General features: G+C 57.8%; 1 protein-coding gene across 1 annotated transcript in view; it reads right to left on the reverse strand.

Moving 5' to 3' along the window:
- NTN1 (netrin 1) overlaps window positions 1–17,102 on the reverse strand; it is an 87,906-nt gene that overhangs the window by 60,405 nt on the left and 10,399 nt on the right. The window contains exon 2 of the mRNA XM_077746727.1: window positions 780–968. Within this exon, the coding sequence (XP_077602853.1) occupies window positions 780–968 (189 nt within the window). The remainder of the gene's footprint in view (window positions 1–779; window positions 969–17,102) is intronic.

Here is a 17,102-nt window from a genome sequence, read left to right on the forward strand (position 1 = left end):
GCTTCATTCTTGCGAGGGGGAGAAAAACACCCTCAAGAAAGTCAAAACATTCGTGCTCGCCCCCGTGAACGAAAAGAGTCTCCGGGCTCCCTTTAACTTTTTGTCCCGAGAAGTAAAGCTATTTGCAGGTGGATTAAATGTTCCTTCGGAGACCCTGCCCCTGAAGCGGGCCGCCCTCACCGCGACTGTGACCGTGTGTGTCTGGGCGCGGGCTGGGGGGCCCGGGGGTGCGCGCACATCCAAAGAAAGTCGTCTGCGTGGTTTCGGTAAAAGAGGGCCCTTTGTGCCGCCGCTAAGCCTGGTGAACATGACCCCCGCCCTGTGGTATGCGGCGCACCTGTGCAGACGGAGGAGCAGCCGGGGGCGGGGGCCCTGCGCCCTCACGGGGATCACACCTCCTTTCTTCTCCTCCGAGCCACTTCTCCATCGCCCCTTTGTTTCGGCTTACACCTCCGGGGGCCCGTGCGCACATGTGTGAGTGCGCATGCGTCTGCGTAGGCTTACACCTCCGGGGGCCCGTGCGCACCTGTGTGAGTGCGCATGCGTCTGCGTAGGCTTACACCTCCGGGGGCCCGCGCGCACATCCGTGAGTGCGCATGCGTCTGCGGAGGCGTCCAGCTCAGGGACCCCTGTGCGCGCATGCGTGAGTGCTCAGGCAGCTGCGTACGTGCGCGCACGCGTGCACGTAACGCGCTCTCGTTCAAGGCCGGTCCGGACCCGGACCAGGAAAGAGAGCAGCAGTGGGGACGGTGTTCGCGAGGCCCCGGGCCCTTGCCTACCTTTGCAGGCCTTCCGGTGGGTGACGGGCTTGCCCATGTCGCGGTAGTAGCCCTCCTTGCAGTAGTGGCAGTGGCGGCCGGCAGTGTTGTGGCGACAGTTGAGGCAGACGCCCCCGCTCTTGCGCCCCGACAGCTTGTACAGCTCGGTGTTGAAGCGGCAGCGCCGGGCGTGCAGGTTGCAGTTACAGGCTGCGGGGAGACAGGGAGAGGCGTCAGGGCGGGGGTGCGGGAGAGACTGGCCCCAGCATCCCCCCTGCTGGACCACAGTCCTTCCCCGCTTCTTCTTGGCTCCCCTCTTTGCATCCCAAATTGCATCCAGAAGCACCCACCGGCCACCCAGCAGTACCCGAACCGCTGCATAGCTCCTGCTTCCCTCTCAAACGGAGTCTGTATATTTCCACCCCCCGACCTGCAATCCCCACCCCTCCCATCACACACACACACACCCCCACCCCAAAGCTGGGAGGTGGGGCTGGCATCGGCATGGCGGGGGAGGGGGCCTGAATGATGCCCCTCCGTCCATTTGTACGCGGAAGCCCTACCCCTACACCTGAGGACAAGACTGTTGTGAGATGTGGCCTTTCCAGAGGTGATGGCATCAAAATGAGGCCCGAAGGGTGGGGACTGGAGTCCTGATAGGGAGAGGCAGCTCGGACACACACGGGGCACAGCACAGAGGAGAGGCCCTCTGCAGGCCAAGGACAGAGGCCCCAGGAGAAACCAGCCCTGCCGACACCTTGACCTTGGACTTGAAGTCTCCAGTGAAACATGCATGTCTGTTGGTTAAGTGCCCAGCCTGAGGTTTTCTGTTAGAGCAGCCGGAGCTTTCCAGGGCTTTCAGCTCTGGCCAAGGACACTGCCCCCTCCCTTGAGCTCTAGCCACCAGGCTGTCCTCTCCGTCTGCAGCTGCCCCGTGCACACTGAGGACTGGGGGGCCACCGTCCCAGCTTTCTTCCCACCTTCCCCTTGGGCGGCTTCGCATGGCCTGGGCACCCTCATATTTGCTTTTCCTCCCATCCAGGCCCCTGCTTCCCTCTGCCTGCTCCCTACATGCCCCTCGGGACTCAGCGCGCTCTCCCCTCCACTCGGATGTCATCACTCTGTGCTCCTGGCTCCCAAACGCGCATTCCAGCATCCGGTGTGGGGCCTCCACGTACCCAGAGGCACCTCTCCCAAACCCATCCCTTCCTTACCACCCCATCACCCAAGCTGGGCCCTCCCGGCTGCCTCAAAACCGCACCCAGAGCAGCAGTTCTGAGCTGCAGTCTAAGGATGTCCATTGCCAACTGCAAATCTCTCAATGGCCTTCTGGATTTTCCTCCGGGTAAAATCTAAATCAGGTGTCACACAGCCCTCGGGGCTCTGAATAAGCGGGTCCTGCTTCTCTCCCCACTGTAGCTCTGCTCACCCTCTCTCATTCTTATGCCTCAGCTGTCCCAAGTTTTCTTCAGTTTCTAGGGCATACCATGCGTGAGGACCCCTGGCCTGCCCCCTCTGTGGCTTTGCGGATGCTCTACGGTACCTTCCAGAACCCTCTTCTACCCAGGCCCTTCCTCATCTGTCTGCATCCTTCTCATCCTCCACGCCGTGGTTTCAGCATCCTTCTCATCCTCCACGCCGTGGTTTCAACGTCTGTCCCTGACCCATCTTCCCCCTTCCCACCCCCCCCAGGCATCCAGTGTGGCCCCCCTCAGACCACCCCATGATGCCCATGACCTGCTTCTCTAGGCTCGTACCTCCAGGATAACTCCAGCTGACATCCTGACCACTCTTGCTCCCTCTTCAATACAGTCTGCCTGCTTTTGTGCTAAGCATGTTTCAAATCGCATTTTATGTAACGTCTAAAGAAACATGTAGGGCCAGACACTTGATAAACAAAAGCAAAAAAAAGAAAAAAGGAAAAAAGATGTATTTGGCTTTCCAGCAACCGCTGTTAAGGCAGAGGCCTCTCCTTGCAGGCTTTAATTAACATTTGCTTGGTTGTGGAGCTATTTCATTCTTTCCTATGGACATGGCTCATACTTGTACATCTCACTTCGTGGCCTGTTTTCTCAGAATGATGGCCATTTTTTAATGCCAGATCTGGTTCTCCGTGGTTTTGACACTACCTGTACCTGCATGTATGTCATGGGCTCCTTGGAGCCCCCAGTGGGTGCAGTTAGAGGCGGGTTTGGATGTATATTTGTGCCATGCCCTGATGGCTGCTGCAATGCGAATTTCACAAGACTGGGTTAACTTTCAGATCTACACGTTTTTCACTCAGGATTCAAATTGCCAAATTGCCCTCAAGAAAGGCTGTCCTAGCTCCCACTCCCTTCCAGCAGGATATGAGAGTTACTATTTGGCCACACCCTTGAAAAAAATAACGCGCATTTGGTATCAGAATTCTTTTTTTTTTTTTAACGTTCGCCAATTCGTCTGGAAAACACACACACACACATGATTTTAATTTACATGCTTTGATTCCCAGTAAGGTTGGACGTTTATCCATGTGTTTGTTTTTCTATTTATATTTCTTTTGTGTGTGTGTGTACATTGCCTGTTCATGCCATTTGCCCAGTTTTCAAATAAGGTGGGGTTGGTTTTATTTCTTACAATAGCTAATGCTCTTACATATGATGGATTAAAAACTATGTGTCTTTTCTACCACACAAATTGCACAACTTTGTATCAGCTTCTAATTCATTTATTACTTTTGTGATTTAAAAAAAAAATTGCCTCTTTAACTTGGTCTCTCTGATGGTACGTGTTTCTTTAAATGTTCTTACTAAAGACACACCCATTAGTCACTCAACCGTCAAGAAGAGAAGGATGGGGCTCAAGGGAGGCACTGTGGGGGCCACAAGGGGAAAGGCTCAGTACACACCTGAGTTTGGAAGCAACCAGAAGGCAAATGAGGCCAGAGAATGATTCCTGAGAGTCTCACCAAGGGTCCCTCAGCACCTGAGCACCTGGGACTGAGCTCAGCCTCACCTACCCACCAGCACGAGGGACCGTTGTGCATACGCATGCATGTCCACTGCCGCTTTGGACTCAGACTAGATGCGGGTGCTGCGGGCTGCTCAGAGGGGTTAAGTGACCTAACAGCCCAGGACCACCGAGGCAGTAAGTGGGGGCCCAGGACCAGAACCTGGGTCTTCTGGCTCTTAGCCCACTGCCCCAGAGGAAAGGACCCACATCACTGGAGGAACAGCGGGGACTTTAGTACAGAATCTGGAGGTTTCCTACTGGCCCGGAAGACAAGGGGCCTGGCACACCGGCCCGGGGACAGGGATCTGGGAAGAGCACCCACGTCTGGCTTCCTCAAGGCCCTCTCGTCCCGGGAAAAGCCTCCCCAGCTGCATCTTCTGGTCCTTCGTGGAGGCGGATGCTAATCCTGTGTCTTCCTCTGTAAAGACAGAGCTAGCTGTCCCTCACTCCCTCAGGGGGGCTGCCCGAACCTCTGAGCCCCTCTAGGGAGCTCAGCAGCCCCACTTCCCCACCCCAAGGGGAACCCTGGGTGGTATGCCTCCTTCCGTATGCACCTTACACCAACAAAAGGTTCTTCCCAAACAACCGGCCACACAAAAGAAAGCTCAGAGGCTGGACATCAAAAGGCAGGGCTCCCCTCCCTCCCACCTCTTGGAGCTGTCAGGGGACATCAAGTGGCAATTGCCCACGCTCAGGCTTCTGCAAAGTATTTTACGGCTTGTTTTCTTTTCTCTGTGTTTTATTTTCTCTGCACAAATGGAAAAATGCATCAGGCAGAGCGGCCCCCATCTGGGTCCCTCGGCTCCACACAGAGATGTCACCCCACTCCCAGCCGGGCCCCGGCCCTTTCCTCAGAAAGACACCTTAATCCCTCATGCCTTCCTGTTTATTCTCCTGCCTCTCTTGGAGGCAAAAATATTGGGTATTCGTTTCATTATCAGATTTCAAGGCTTCAAGGGAAGGAAAGGGTAGCTTTGTGAGAACAGAGAGGTCAGCGGGGGGAGAAGGGGGCAGGAGGGCAGCACAACGTCTGATGAACCTCCGTGAGCCCGGGCCAAGGGCCCTGCATGGCACTGCATCCTGTCCCGAGACAGCTGGCTGGTCTAGACCCCAAGCCCCATGCCCTCCTTTGGCGGTCATGTGGGGGTCACCAAGGACACATCACGCGTGGCTGTGTTTCAGACCCAGGGGTGGAACAGGAAGCAGAGGTAGGAGCATAAGACACCCCCCCCCACAATCTCCCCATCCTGAAACCCAGTGGGGAAAGGGACCCAAGAGACGGTCCCGTCAAAAGATGCTCTAAGTCCTATTTTAACCTCCTGCCTGTCACCACCATTCCTTAAGCTTTTCTAAACCTGACCCACCAAAATGGGTTGATGGACCCCTCACCGACCCCCCAGGCTCGTTCAATTCAACACACTCTTGAGTGCTCCGGCTGAATGCCAGGCCCTGTGACATAGGCCAGGAGAGAGGGATGGGCGACATCCTCAACTATCCAGGGGCTCCCGTCTGACAGCAGGAGGCGGCAGACGGGGGCTCTCGGCAGCAAGCCCTCAGATAAAGCGGGACAAACGCTCTCCTGAGCTGTGCTCATTCCTAGAGGACAGGCAGTGTCTGCCCTTACAGAGCAGATCTCGACATGTCTTCACTGTACAAATAAGAAAGAGCAAAAGTGGGCAAGTCCAAAAGAAGACAGATAATAGATGGCTGAGTGGGGGGGATGGATGGATGGATGGATGGATGGATGGATGGATGCATGCATGGAGGCATGGATGGATGGATGGATGGATGGACAGACGGATGGATGGATGGATGGATGGATGGANGGGGATGGATGGATGGATGGATGGATGCATGCATGCATGGAGGCATGGATGGATGGATGGATGGATGGATGGATGGACACATGGATGCATGGATGGATGGATGGATGGGTGGATGGAGGCATGGGTGGATGCATGCATGCATGCATGCATGGGCATGTGGATGGATGGATGGATGCATGCATGCATACATGCATGCATGGATGGAGGCATGGATGGATGGATGAGAGGATGGATAAGTGAGTAAGGTGGGTGGATAGGTGCATGGGTGATGGATCAGTATGTGGGTGTGTGAATGGATGAACAGATAGATGGGTAGATAAGTGGATGGATGCCAGCATCAATGAGCAGATAGGTATGTAGGTGGATGGATGAATGGGTGCATGGGTAGACAGACAGGACAGCTGGAGAATTGTGTGTTCTGCCTGGGCCACGTTCTGACAAGATATGGCTTTGACATGGTCTGACAAGAAATGACCTTTCTGACATTTCCTTTATTGTTGCTCTGAGCTACTTAAAACCCATCTTGCTGCTTTAACTCACCAATTTAGCCTCCAACTGCTCAAGACTGCAGCGCTTTAAGGAGAAAAACCCCACATTTAGGATGCCCTCGATTCCTCTCAGGACCCCAAGGAGGACCTTACAGTCAAGACTGAATCTGCATCCGTTGGTTTGATGAGTTTACCAAACACAGGTAAACTCTCCTGAAAGACCTTGATAAACTTAACTCCCAATCCCCCACCCAGGCTATCCCAGGCCCAGAGAGGATCCCAAAGACATTGTTAAGCTGTATCCCGGCCCTGTCTCTCAGGGACTCTGGCCCTGGGGCCCCCAAACTTGACACAGCTCAGGGGCTCTCTCAGTGCGACAGCGAGGCCATTGGACAATGGGGCCCCTCAGAGCTCTGGGCTGGGGCCAGGGGCCCTCCCAGCACTGGGGATCCCTCTTAACTCTTCCCTCCCTTCCAGGGAAGTTCTTTGAAGAAGACGACCCCATGTTTTTTCTCCAGGAGAATAGGAATCTTAGATTTACATATCTGCAGCTACACCGCCCAAAATACCTGGCCTATGTATGCACAGGCTGGGGGCTTTGTAGGAAAGAAAACACCCCCAGCTTTCCGTTACCCATGCCCCCGTGTAAGCTCAGCCCTCCGATCTGCCATGATCATCGATGAATTTCTACACGTCCAGGCCAACAGGGGCAGTTTGGGGCGTGATGGGCACCCACAGGCTGGAGAAACCCCGGGTCAAGGAGACTGTGATGGCCTCACCCACGTGAGGTTTCTACCCCTTTACGGCTGCCTGAGATGCGATTCTCTTAGGGGTGACACACGTTTGCTCCTTCATCAGATGCCTACTGTTTTGAGCCTTCGAACAGGCCAGGGGTGATGGAGTGAGTGACGGGGATATGGCAGCAGACAGGAGAGAGTCCTGCCTTCAGGGTGCTTCTGCCTCCCAGGGGAGAAGGACGCCAGTATAGCAACGGCACAGGAGATCAGGAATGTCCAACTGTCAAGGCATTCTGCTGGGGGGCGGGGCAGGCCCTGAGAACCAGGACACAGATGGCATATTCCCGGCAGCCGGCGCTGCCCCAGGCGCTCCCCGCACAGGGGCCACCGGGGCACCCCGTTCAAATGTGGGTTCGGCTTCAGGAGGTCTGGGGCGGGCCTGGGAGTCTGCATTCCTGGCGGTGCCGCCGCTGTCATCGGCTAGCGGCTAGCGCACGGGCAACAACAGCCAAAGAAATGGGTTGGAATGTGAACCACTCCCCGGAGAGGGAGCTTGAAGGGAGATAAGGGGTAGAGTTTACAGCGGGGAATCTTCGGCCACAGCGGGCAACGTTTCAAGAGAAACCACTCCGTAAGCGACTGGTTCAGAACGAGGCAAATATTTGAATTATTTTTAAGAGTTTGAGGCAGCTTGCATTTCCTTTTATCTGTCACTTTGCTACTCCATGTGGTATCCCATTTATTTAGAAATGGTCTGACCCTTGTTTATACATCTTACGCTTTCCGCCCCCACGTGGCAAGTCATCTGAGCCCAGATGTTGGCTCCCCCTAAAGGCGACCAGGCTGGGCAGTGGCCGCTCTCCGCACCTGGCTCCCACCAGCACCTGGGGACACTCTGAGCTGGGATTCCCGAGCTCCGATCCTGGAGTGGGGCCTGGACGCTCTCGTACCTGTGCATGAGCTGGGCATAAACGAGAGACGACCATGCATTTAGACGCACTTACAACACAATCACAGCCCAGAGTGCAGGGTTCGCTTAACGGTAAGTGCAGAGGCAAGGTGCTTGGGGGTATAAAGGGGAGCCGGACAGACACGGTCCCCGCCCTCACAGTCTCCGCCGCGATCTGGCCTGAACAGGTCTGGTTAACACTGCTGCCACTCACTGTCACCTGGCTCCAAGGTCTCCCCCATCCCCCACACAGAGAGCTTCAACCTCATCACCGGAGGCGTCAGCCAGCCAGATCCTGCAAGTGGTGACCAGCTGGGGTGAGACAGACTGAGCGAGCCCTAAGACCTAGAAGCGCTACACGTGAGCAGTCCGTCTCCAGGGTCCTAGGGTTTGCGATCATCTGAGGGGTGCCGTGTATCGATTTTGACTCAAGGGCTGTTGAAAAGCATCGCCGAGACATGGACCAGGAGAATGGGGAAATTCGCTTGTTGGAAAAGAAGTGAGTGAAGAGTCCGTGCCGGACGTGACTGAGCTCAGGGCAGGTGAGGACTGTCCTGTGGGATCCCCGGGGCCCCAGAGAGCACGTGGGGGAAGATGGAGGACCCGGAGTCGTGGGATGGGGCCGCACTGGCCCCCCTAACAGGACCTGCTTCTGCACGATTGCTGGTTTCTTCATTCAACGAACACGGACGGAGCCCCTTCGACGACACGCCAGCCTCTGAGTCAGGACGGGTCGCTGCTATGGGGGACAGCTGTGCACACCCCACTCTCAAGGCTGTGCCCCCTTCCTCCTTCTCTCGAGCTCTGGTTGGCAATTCAAGTAGCCACCAACTCCCCCTCAAAGACCCCAACGTGTAACGGTTCTCAACCACGGAAATTGCCTGCCAAAACCCAGAGGGCTGAGGCGCAGCCCTGCACGTTTCTGATTCACTAGGTTAAGGCTGCAGGTGGGGCGACGGTCCGCACCGCTAACCAGTTCCCAGGTGATGTAATATCACCGGCTCGAGGACCACACTTTGAGAACCACTGATCCAGATAATGCAGAGGGGTTGGTGCTAACATGGGAGCGTAATTATCATTTATTTTTAAGTTTATTTTGAAGGAGAGAGAGAGAGGGAGAGAGAGAATCCCAAGCAGTCTCCGTGCCATCAGAGTGGAGCCCGATGCGGGGCTCAAACTCACAAACCATGAGATCATGACCTGAGCTGAAACCGAGAGTCAGATGCTTAACCGCCTGAGCCACCCGGGGGCCCCATGAGCGTAATTATTATTAAGTAATATCAAAGGGCACACAGTCAACATGGGCTCACAAGGCGGCAAGGACCAGAGGAAAGACCCCTGGTTGGGATATGGGAGACCTGGACCCCGGGTGCTGGTCCTCGCCCACGTGTGCACCCCTAGAAAGCCCACTTGGCCTCCTTGAGGTTTCATGTTCTCAGCTGAGTAACGAGAACACTGGCTGTGAGGATTTCTGGCCCTAAAAGTCTAGAACCACGGGATATGGAAGCTCCTGGGAGGTAAGGGGCAAATTCCCCGCGGGTGGGGGAGGAAGCCTTCGGAGGCTACCTGGGAGTTCAGGAGGGGAGTGCTCCAGGTGCGAAGGGGCCTGGGGGCTGGGACGGAAGAGGCTGGAGGCAGGGCTGTGGGAAGAGCGGGAAGACCAGCCCCAGCTGGCGGGCGGGCAAGTCACAGGTGGCCGTGAAGACAGCATGGCCCCGGGCGGGGTGTCCCGCAGTTTGCACGGGCTTCTCCCAGGTGGGGGGATCGGCTCGGCTGACAGGACAGTGCCAGATGGCCAGGCACGGCAAGGCTACTCACCGGGTTATCGATCGGGCAGAGGAAACCATTCTAAGAGGAAAGAAATCCACTTTGGGGCATGTGGGGATGGGGGTGGGGGGTGGCTTGGTCATTAGGAGCAGGGAATTGGCCGGTGGGCTCAGGAGACCCCCAAAGCCACGTTCTCACGAGGAGGAGCCCGGACCGCTCCCCAAGTCTCTCTGCCGGGCCCCCTCTCCGTGGACGTAAGGCCTGGTGAGTCACAACCTGCTTTCTTTAAAAAAAAAAAAAGCTCCAACTTGAAAACTGAACCTCTGACCCCCGGACCTGTGCTTTTTCTCCGATATCAGAAACAGAATCTACAAGAAGCGGATCAAGGTGGTCGGAAAAATGAACCACAAAAACCCACCGGGGTCCCCGGTGTCAGTCAAGGAGGCTGGGAGTTCCCAGCAGCCCCTGCCCGGCTTTAGATGGTTCCTGATAAAGTCCCCGGAGATAAGTGGCCTGTGTTTGTCGAGGGCTTAGAGAGCTTTAGCGGCGTCCGCACACAAAGAGGTCCTCTGTCAACAGTCCTCAGACCACTAATAGGGCTGAACAAACACTAAGGGTAACAAACTCTTCACACCTGTGGGGCTTGGGAAAGGCCGGCCCCTTTGTCGGGATGTCAGACAGAGGAGCCGCTGGGACCGTCCCCCGCCCAGCCAGCCCAGCCAGCCCCTCGCCGGCTGCTGCTGGAGAAGGAGGAAGGAACGGGGGACAGATCTGAGATCTGAGGTCTGTGGGGGCTCGCCTCCCTTTTCCAGCAGCACCGTGAACTTCAGCTGGGCAGGGGGAGCTGAGGTCAAGGGTACCGAGGTCAACGGCCCTGCTCTCCCCGCCCCCCCCCCCCCCCCCCCCCCCCCCCNTCGATGGACCGTGCAGGGCCACCCCCGAATTGGCTTGACCTTGCCGTCACTTTTTCCACTGACTTTTTTTTTCTTTTTTTCTCTTTTCTGTAAACATCTTAGCGTTTTCTTCCCTCTGCCCTTTTTTGGCTGCTCTCTGCCTCCCCTAAGGCTTTGAAACGATAGCTCCTCACGCTGCCCCGGACTTTCGCGGCTGCTAAGGAATAACTCAAGGCTCCCACTGCACAAACACCCTCCTCCCCGCAGGGTAGGTAGGCCCCTCTCCGCGGGCGGGCGGCGGAGGACGGAGGAAATGCCGAGGAGGCTTTGGTGAGCCGGGAGCACTCATCAATTCTTTGTCTGCAGCCTATTCCTCAGATCCTCCCTGTGGGCTGTCCCAGAGCCCCGCCCCAGGCCGCTGGGCACAGAGGACCCTGCCCTGTCACCTCCCCCATCCCCCAGCCTGGGCACGCCAGTCCCCGTCCACCGCGTGGCATTCCCAACTCCAGTGGCCCTCCTCCCCAAATCCCCCTTCAGGCTCCTCTCACCTTGTCGCTGCCCTGTTCCGGAACCTTCCAGGGGGTGGGGGGCAGCCCACTAACTAGAAGATGCAAATTCTCTTGCCCTCAAGGGCACTTGGTTGCAAAGCAGAGGTGGAGTCCAGGGGTCTTACTTCTTCCTTCCAACAGGAGCTGCATGAANACCCCCCCAGCCCCTCAAGCCTCACACTAGATCTATCAGCCAAACACGGGAGGATATTGTCCCCTGAGGGCAAAATACAGGATCTTGGAGCTGGTACAGGGCTTTCGGCTCTTCCTAGCTCACCCTCTGGTGGAAGACGACGAGAAGAGGAGAAAAACGCGGCCCCGGGGCGGGCAGAGAAACTCGGCCAAGGACCTGGAACGAGTTAGGGGCGCTGCTAATGCAGGGCCCTTTCCAGACCTCCAGCACGCGAGAACGGCATGGCCGTGGGCAGGACGGGGCTTGGCACGCCCCCGTGGCTGCCGGGGTGCCTCTGAAGCCCCACAAGCTTTGAGGCACAAGGGGTTGTTCCTTCCCCCACGGCCTTGGTCGCCCCGAAACCCGCTCTGCCCCGTGCGGCTCCGCTACCCGGCCCGGACACCCGTCTAGCCGCACCGGGGCCTCCTTCCAAACCCTCTGCCCCAGAGGTGACGCGCACCCTCCCCGGGCTTTATTAAACGGAGGGAGGAAAGCGGATTTGCCAGCCACGCCGGCCAAGCCTGGCCCCTGGCTCCTGGCGTCGTTTCCCATCTGTAACGAGTCCCATCACCAGATCTGGCGCACGCCGGCCTGGAGACGGGAAGCCGGACTCCAGCGGCCGCGGGAGAGGCTGGGGGCAAGGGAGGTTTAATGACCTGCAGAGGATTCCCCCCACCCCCTTGACGCCGAGCCGAGCGGGGAAAACGTGCGATTCCCAGGACACCTTTCCCTTTTCCGTCACCGCTGCCCCGCGGGCGGTGAGCACCCCTCGCCCACTGGACCTGTTACTGCAGCTCCGCAGCTGACTTTGACTCAGGCCAGAAGCTGCAGAGACGGCCCGAACCTGCGGCCCCAGCTGTTCTAGGGATCGAACATGGCACACAGGGCCTCGTGAGCCCGGCGTGGGGGACACACGGCTCCCTGCCCTGGGGACAGCCACAGCCGGAAACCGGGCTCCCGGTGGGTCGCCCCAGGTCAACACCAGCATGCCTTCCCATTTTCCCAATTCGCTCTGCAACTGGGGTTGCAAGATCCAGCGAATAAAGACACAGGATTCCCAGTAAAGCGGGAGTTTCAACGAACTCTTTGCGGGGGACGAAGGCCCCGAGAACTGCACACCCCATGCTGTCTCTGACACCGTCAAGGTCCCCATCAGACCCATGCTTTGCCTAAAATGTGCGATTTTACATAACGGCTTTTTTTTTTTTTAATCAAAGGCAGCTGTAATCTCGTCGGCATCCACAAGTCCCGCAAGAGGGAGGGAGTTGGGGGGGAGGCCTGAGTTCAGCAGGTGGGGGGGACGGAAGAGACTTGTTCAGGCTCTTCTGCTTTCCCAGAGTTGACTGGTTCTTCAGCTTCTGCTCGGTCAATGCCAGCTCATTCTCTCTCCATCACTTGCCCCCCTCCATCTGCTCATCGAGAACAGAAATCGCATGTCTGAGGCCACGTGGGGATGCGATGACCATCCACTGACCCCCAAAGTGTCCACTGCACTCTCTGCCCCCACCAGGCCCTCCGGGGGGCTGGCTATGCCGCAGCACACCCCAATCTCACACGCAAAGATGCCACGTGGAATCACACGGCAGTTCAGAGAGAAAGAGGAGGGGGGAGGCGATCTGATCGGAACGGCCCCAACCTTCCACCCAAAAAAGGCCATTTGCATCAGGACACGCTTTGCAGCGGAATGCACCGACAGCTCTGCACCCCTCCTCTGAATCCAGTTATTTCCATCACACCAGCAGGTATCACTCATTTAGACTTCAGGAAAGCATTTCTGAGATCACAATTAAAGGCTTTAATCACACATCATGTCAGGGAAGAATGTAGGGGGCCAGGCACAGGACAGAGGGAGTGACAAGGAAGGGCAGATTCCAGCTGATCAAGAAGAAGATGGGCCACCCCCCGGAGAGAGAGAGAGTGATCTTGCCACTTCTGGAAGCATTCAAGTGGAGAGACACAACACAGGCCATTCTAGCTCTGGGGAGGAGGCAGAACGAGACCGGCAAAGTCTCTTCCAAATCAGCCTGGAAGAACACCAACCTGCCTCCGGGCTGGGAAGTCTTTCTGGGTTTGAGACTACGACCGACTGGCCTGGTTACACGCGCAGGGAGAAGGGGCATCTTGAGAAATCTTCCTGTCTGGAAATGACCCTGAGTCCTTGGGGCCACGGGACTGTGCGTGTCTGAAGGAGACAGAGAAGAATCAATCTACCTGCGGACAGACATGGAGGGGTTTACCTGCAGAAAACAAACCCAATGTTCCTTCTACAATGACGGTCTAGTTCTCTAGGGAAAATGGCCCGGGGACTAGGGTCACCCCCTCCTCGTGGACAGAGGATCCATTTCCTGGATGTTGACCTTCACAGTCAGTGCAGGGACAGCGGGACAGTGGGGGCTTAACTAAAAGAAAAACAAAAAACAAAAACAGCCACTATTTCAGAGTTTCAAAGGCTTTAGGGCAGACCGATCCTCCGTGGTAACGCTTCTACGCTATGTCCTTGAGGGACTATGTCCTCGACGGGACGTGCTGACCGTTGGGTCTTTGTCTTTTTTCTTTTCTTTTCTTTTTTTTAATTTATTTCAGAGAGAGAGAGAGATAGCCTGAGCAGGGGAGGGTCAGAGAGAGAGGGAGACACAGAAGCTGAAACAGGCTCCAAGCTCTGACCTGCCAGCACAGAGCCGAGCGCGGGGCTGGAACCCACGGACCATGAGATGATGACCTGAGCCGAAGTCGGACGCTTAACCGACTGAGCCACCCAGGCACCCCTGACTGTTGGGTCTTTTGAACGTGTCCCCTGGGCTGAGGGCAATAAGCCACCCCAGGGTCTTGCGGGTCCTATCAGGCTGGAACTCCCAGCCAGGAGCCAAACACAGCACCGGCTCTTACAGGGGAAGTGGAGGGTCCTTTAATGAACACCCCCTCCACCCTCCGCCTCTGAACTGTTTTGAGAGCCAACATGGCAGCACCCCCAGAGACAGCAGGGTCCCCCAACCCCGCAGCCGGCTGGCGACTGCAGGAACAGCTCCCCAGCCCCTCCGGCCCCGCACGGAGGGGGTGCCGGCACAGACACATTCGCTCTTCCAAACGCCCCGCGCTGGACCACTTTCCTCTCATCTCACCAGAGGAAGCCATAAAATAAAAATGATGGACGGCCCAGGAGGCTTAATTTCAACTGCGTCGTCCACCCCACGGCCTCACAGCCCATTTTCCAGGCCAGGACATCGAGGCCCCGGACAGCCCCCGCTCGGCTCCAGCTCGGAATCTGGCACCTTCTTTCTCTCTCAGCTGCATATGGTGGGGCTGAGCCCTTCCCCCTGGGCCTCCGCTGTGACTTGGTGGCTTAGAAACCAGAAGGGAACTCCTCAAGGCACAAGCTAAGCTGGGCGGGGGCTGGCTTGTAACGACAGTGCCCCTCAGGTAGCGTCTTTGGAAATGTTTTTCTCTTGCCCTAAAATTAAGGAGTTTGGGAACCAGACAGGTTCCTTATACAAGGGGCCGGGAGGGAGGGGGCCCCGCATGGGAACGCCCCACATTTCTTGGCTCTGGTGCTTCTGGCTGCTTTGGATTTGGGCTAATTCCCTGGGCGCCCTCTGTAATTCCACAGTAATGTGGCTTTAATTGTCCCCAAAGCGGGCGATTCTTTCTTTATTGTGCAGTAAATTTCCCTCCAGAGTTCGGATTTCATGCGCCTGCCCCGGCCTAGAAGCAAGAGACCAGCCGGCCTCGGGGGAGGCACTGCGATCTTCACGGCCGCGCGGGGCCCTCCTCCCCCAACCGTGGCCCTCACGGGGACCTGAGATGGCCCGGTGGCTGTCAGGACCCCTGTGGGGTGGCGCAGTGGGAGTGCGTGGTGGGCACGAGGCAGGGACACTGGTCTGCGGCTCTGTCTGGAAAACCAATTAACTTCACAAATTCAAACAAGCTGCAATCCCGGGCCTCATTAGGCCGCAGTCGGGGAGAGGGACCAGGTTCCACCGGCGACTGCATCGGCAAACGCCACTGAGGCAGGAAGGGAGGTGCCGAGGCCGGGCTCAGGGGCCTGTCGGCATCTTCCACCTGCGCCCGGGGACCCCGTCCCCTGCCCGCCTGCCTGTAAAGGGGCAGTGATTCTGAGCGTCCCTTACCAGACGAGATAAGGCTTGTAAAACACAGAGAAGGAGGTGAGCCTCGAGCTGGACGCCCGCGTTCAAATCCTGCCCTTCACACCAGCGTAGTGTCCTTGACCTTGGGTGTTTTGGAAACCTCCCTGTGCCTCAGTTCCCTCATCTGGAAGTGAGCGCGATGAAGGCGCCACCTGTGAACAGCAGCCGAGTCACGATGACCATCGGACGACACACTGTGGGCATCCGTGGAAAACGTGCTGCTTGCGGGGGATACAAGGCTAAGCGGCGAGCTGTGCCGGGCCGCGTGTGTGCCCAGGGCTTCGAGGGCTTCTACCCGGGACACTCGTTCCTTTCCAGGAGGAAGAAAATCTCTGAGCGGCCGCACAGATGCTCAGCTGTTCCCTCCACTGAGACGGATGCCATCACGCCCGCCAGGTCTGCGGCAGGTGCGTAAGCGAACTGCGGTCTACACACGGCAGAGCTCGCGGGTCTCCCAGAGGCGACCCCGTGCCTCCGTCCTGTCCCCGCTGAGGAGCAGCGGCCCCTGGGCTTCGGGCCATCTACTTCCCCAGCAGACGGTCAGGCCCGCTCGGCCACCAGCTCGGGTCACACCAGCATCTGCCTGAACAAGTCAATCAGGGCCGGTGGAGGGGCCCCTTCATGGGCATGACCTCCTCCTCTCCCCTCCGCTCCGGCCCACACAGCCGGCCCTTCTGGGAAAAGTCACCACAGGGAACAGGCTCACCCCACGACTCTGTGGCCACCAGCCTCCCCACACAGCCCTTCACCGCTCAGCTGTCCCGTCCCCAGGCAGGCCTGCCCTGGCCACCCTCCAGGAAACCACGCGCTCACTGGTGGCCTCCCACGCCCCCCCCTCTGCCCGCAGCACAGGTCACATCCAGCACACGCGCACGCACACGCGAGGCGCACGTGGATTTCTGCCCGACACGTCATCCTACAGCAGACGTAGACCTCACACACCCGCTGATGAAGGCAATCTGGTGTCTCTGTTGTTCACGGCTGTACCCCCAGGGCCTGGTCCACAGTAGGTCCCCCGATAATATGGGCTGAGTCAAGAATGAGCGAATGGGGCGCCTGGGTGGCTCGGTCGGTTGGGCCTCTCTGACTCCTGGTTTCAACTCAGGTCATGATTTCGTGGTTTGTGAGTTTGGGCCCCCGGCTGGGCTCTGCGCTGACAGCTCGGAGCCTGCTCGAGATTCTCTCTCTCCCTCTCTCTCTGCCCCTCCCCTGCTCGNCACCCCTGCTGTCCTGCCTCACCTCCTACTCGCTCAGAGAGACAAAAACAACTCCACCTTGCAGCTCCCACCTTGAAGCCACCTTCTGGGGGGCCGCCCCCTCCCCCCTGCAGAGCCCATTCCCCTACCCTGCTACATTCCAGACCTCACCCCTGTGCCTCCTCAGGAAGCACAGCACCACCTCTCCCCTCCTTCAGGTACCCGGCCTCCCCCTTCCGACCCCCTTGTCCGGGCAGGACCCCAGCCTCCTCCCCGCTCTGTACGAGCCCTCAGTGCAGCCCACACCTCCCCGTGGCTGCCTCCCTCCGGGCCTCCCCAGCTCGGCTCCCCGGCTGCCTCACCTCCACCTACCCCGCTCTGCCCACNCACTACCGCTCCTGCCGCCCGCCCTCGGCTCTCCCGCAAGCCCTGCACCCGGCTTTCCTCACCCCTGCCCCGTCTCCCCTCCTGCTGGCTCTAATCAAAGCCAGTCTCTTCGCACAGAAGCTGGGTTCCTCTCCTCTCCCTCCTCGCCCTTCTTGATCACCTCACCTGCATGAATTACCATCCCGTATGTGCAGAAATCCTCTCCGGGCCTCCAACTGGTGTGTGCCACCACCGCCGCCCCCCCCCCC

Source organism: Crocuta crocuta, unplaced genomic scaffold (genome assembly GCF_008692635.1).
Source record: "Crocuta crocuta isolate KB4526 unplaced genomic scaffold, BGI_CrCroc_1.0 scaffold139, whole genome shotgun sequence".
Classification (NCBI taxonomy): Eukaryota; Metazoa; Chordata; class Mammalia; order Carnivora; family Hyaenidae; genus Crocuta; species Crocuta crocuta.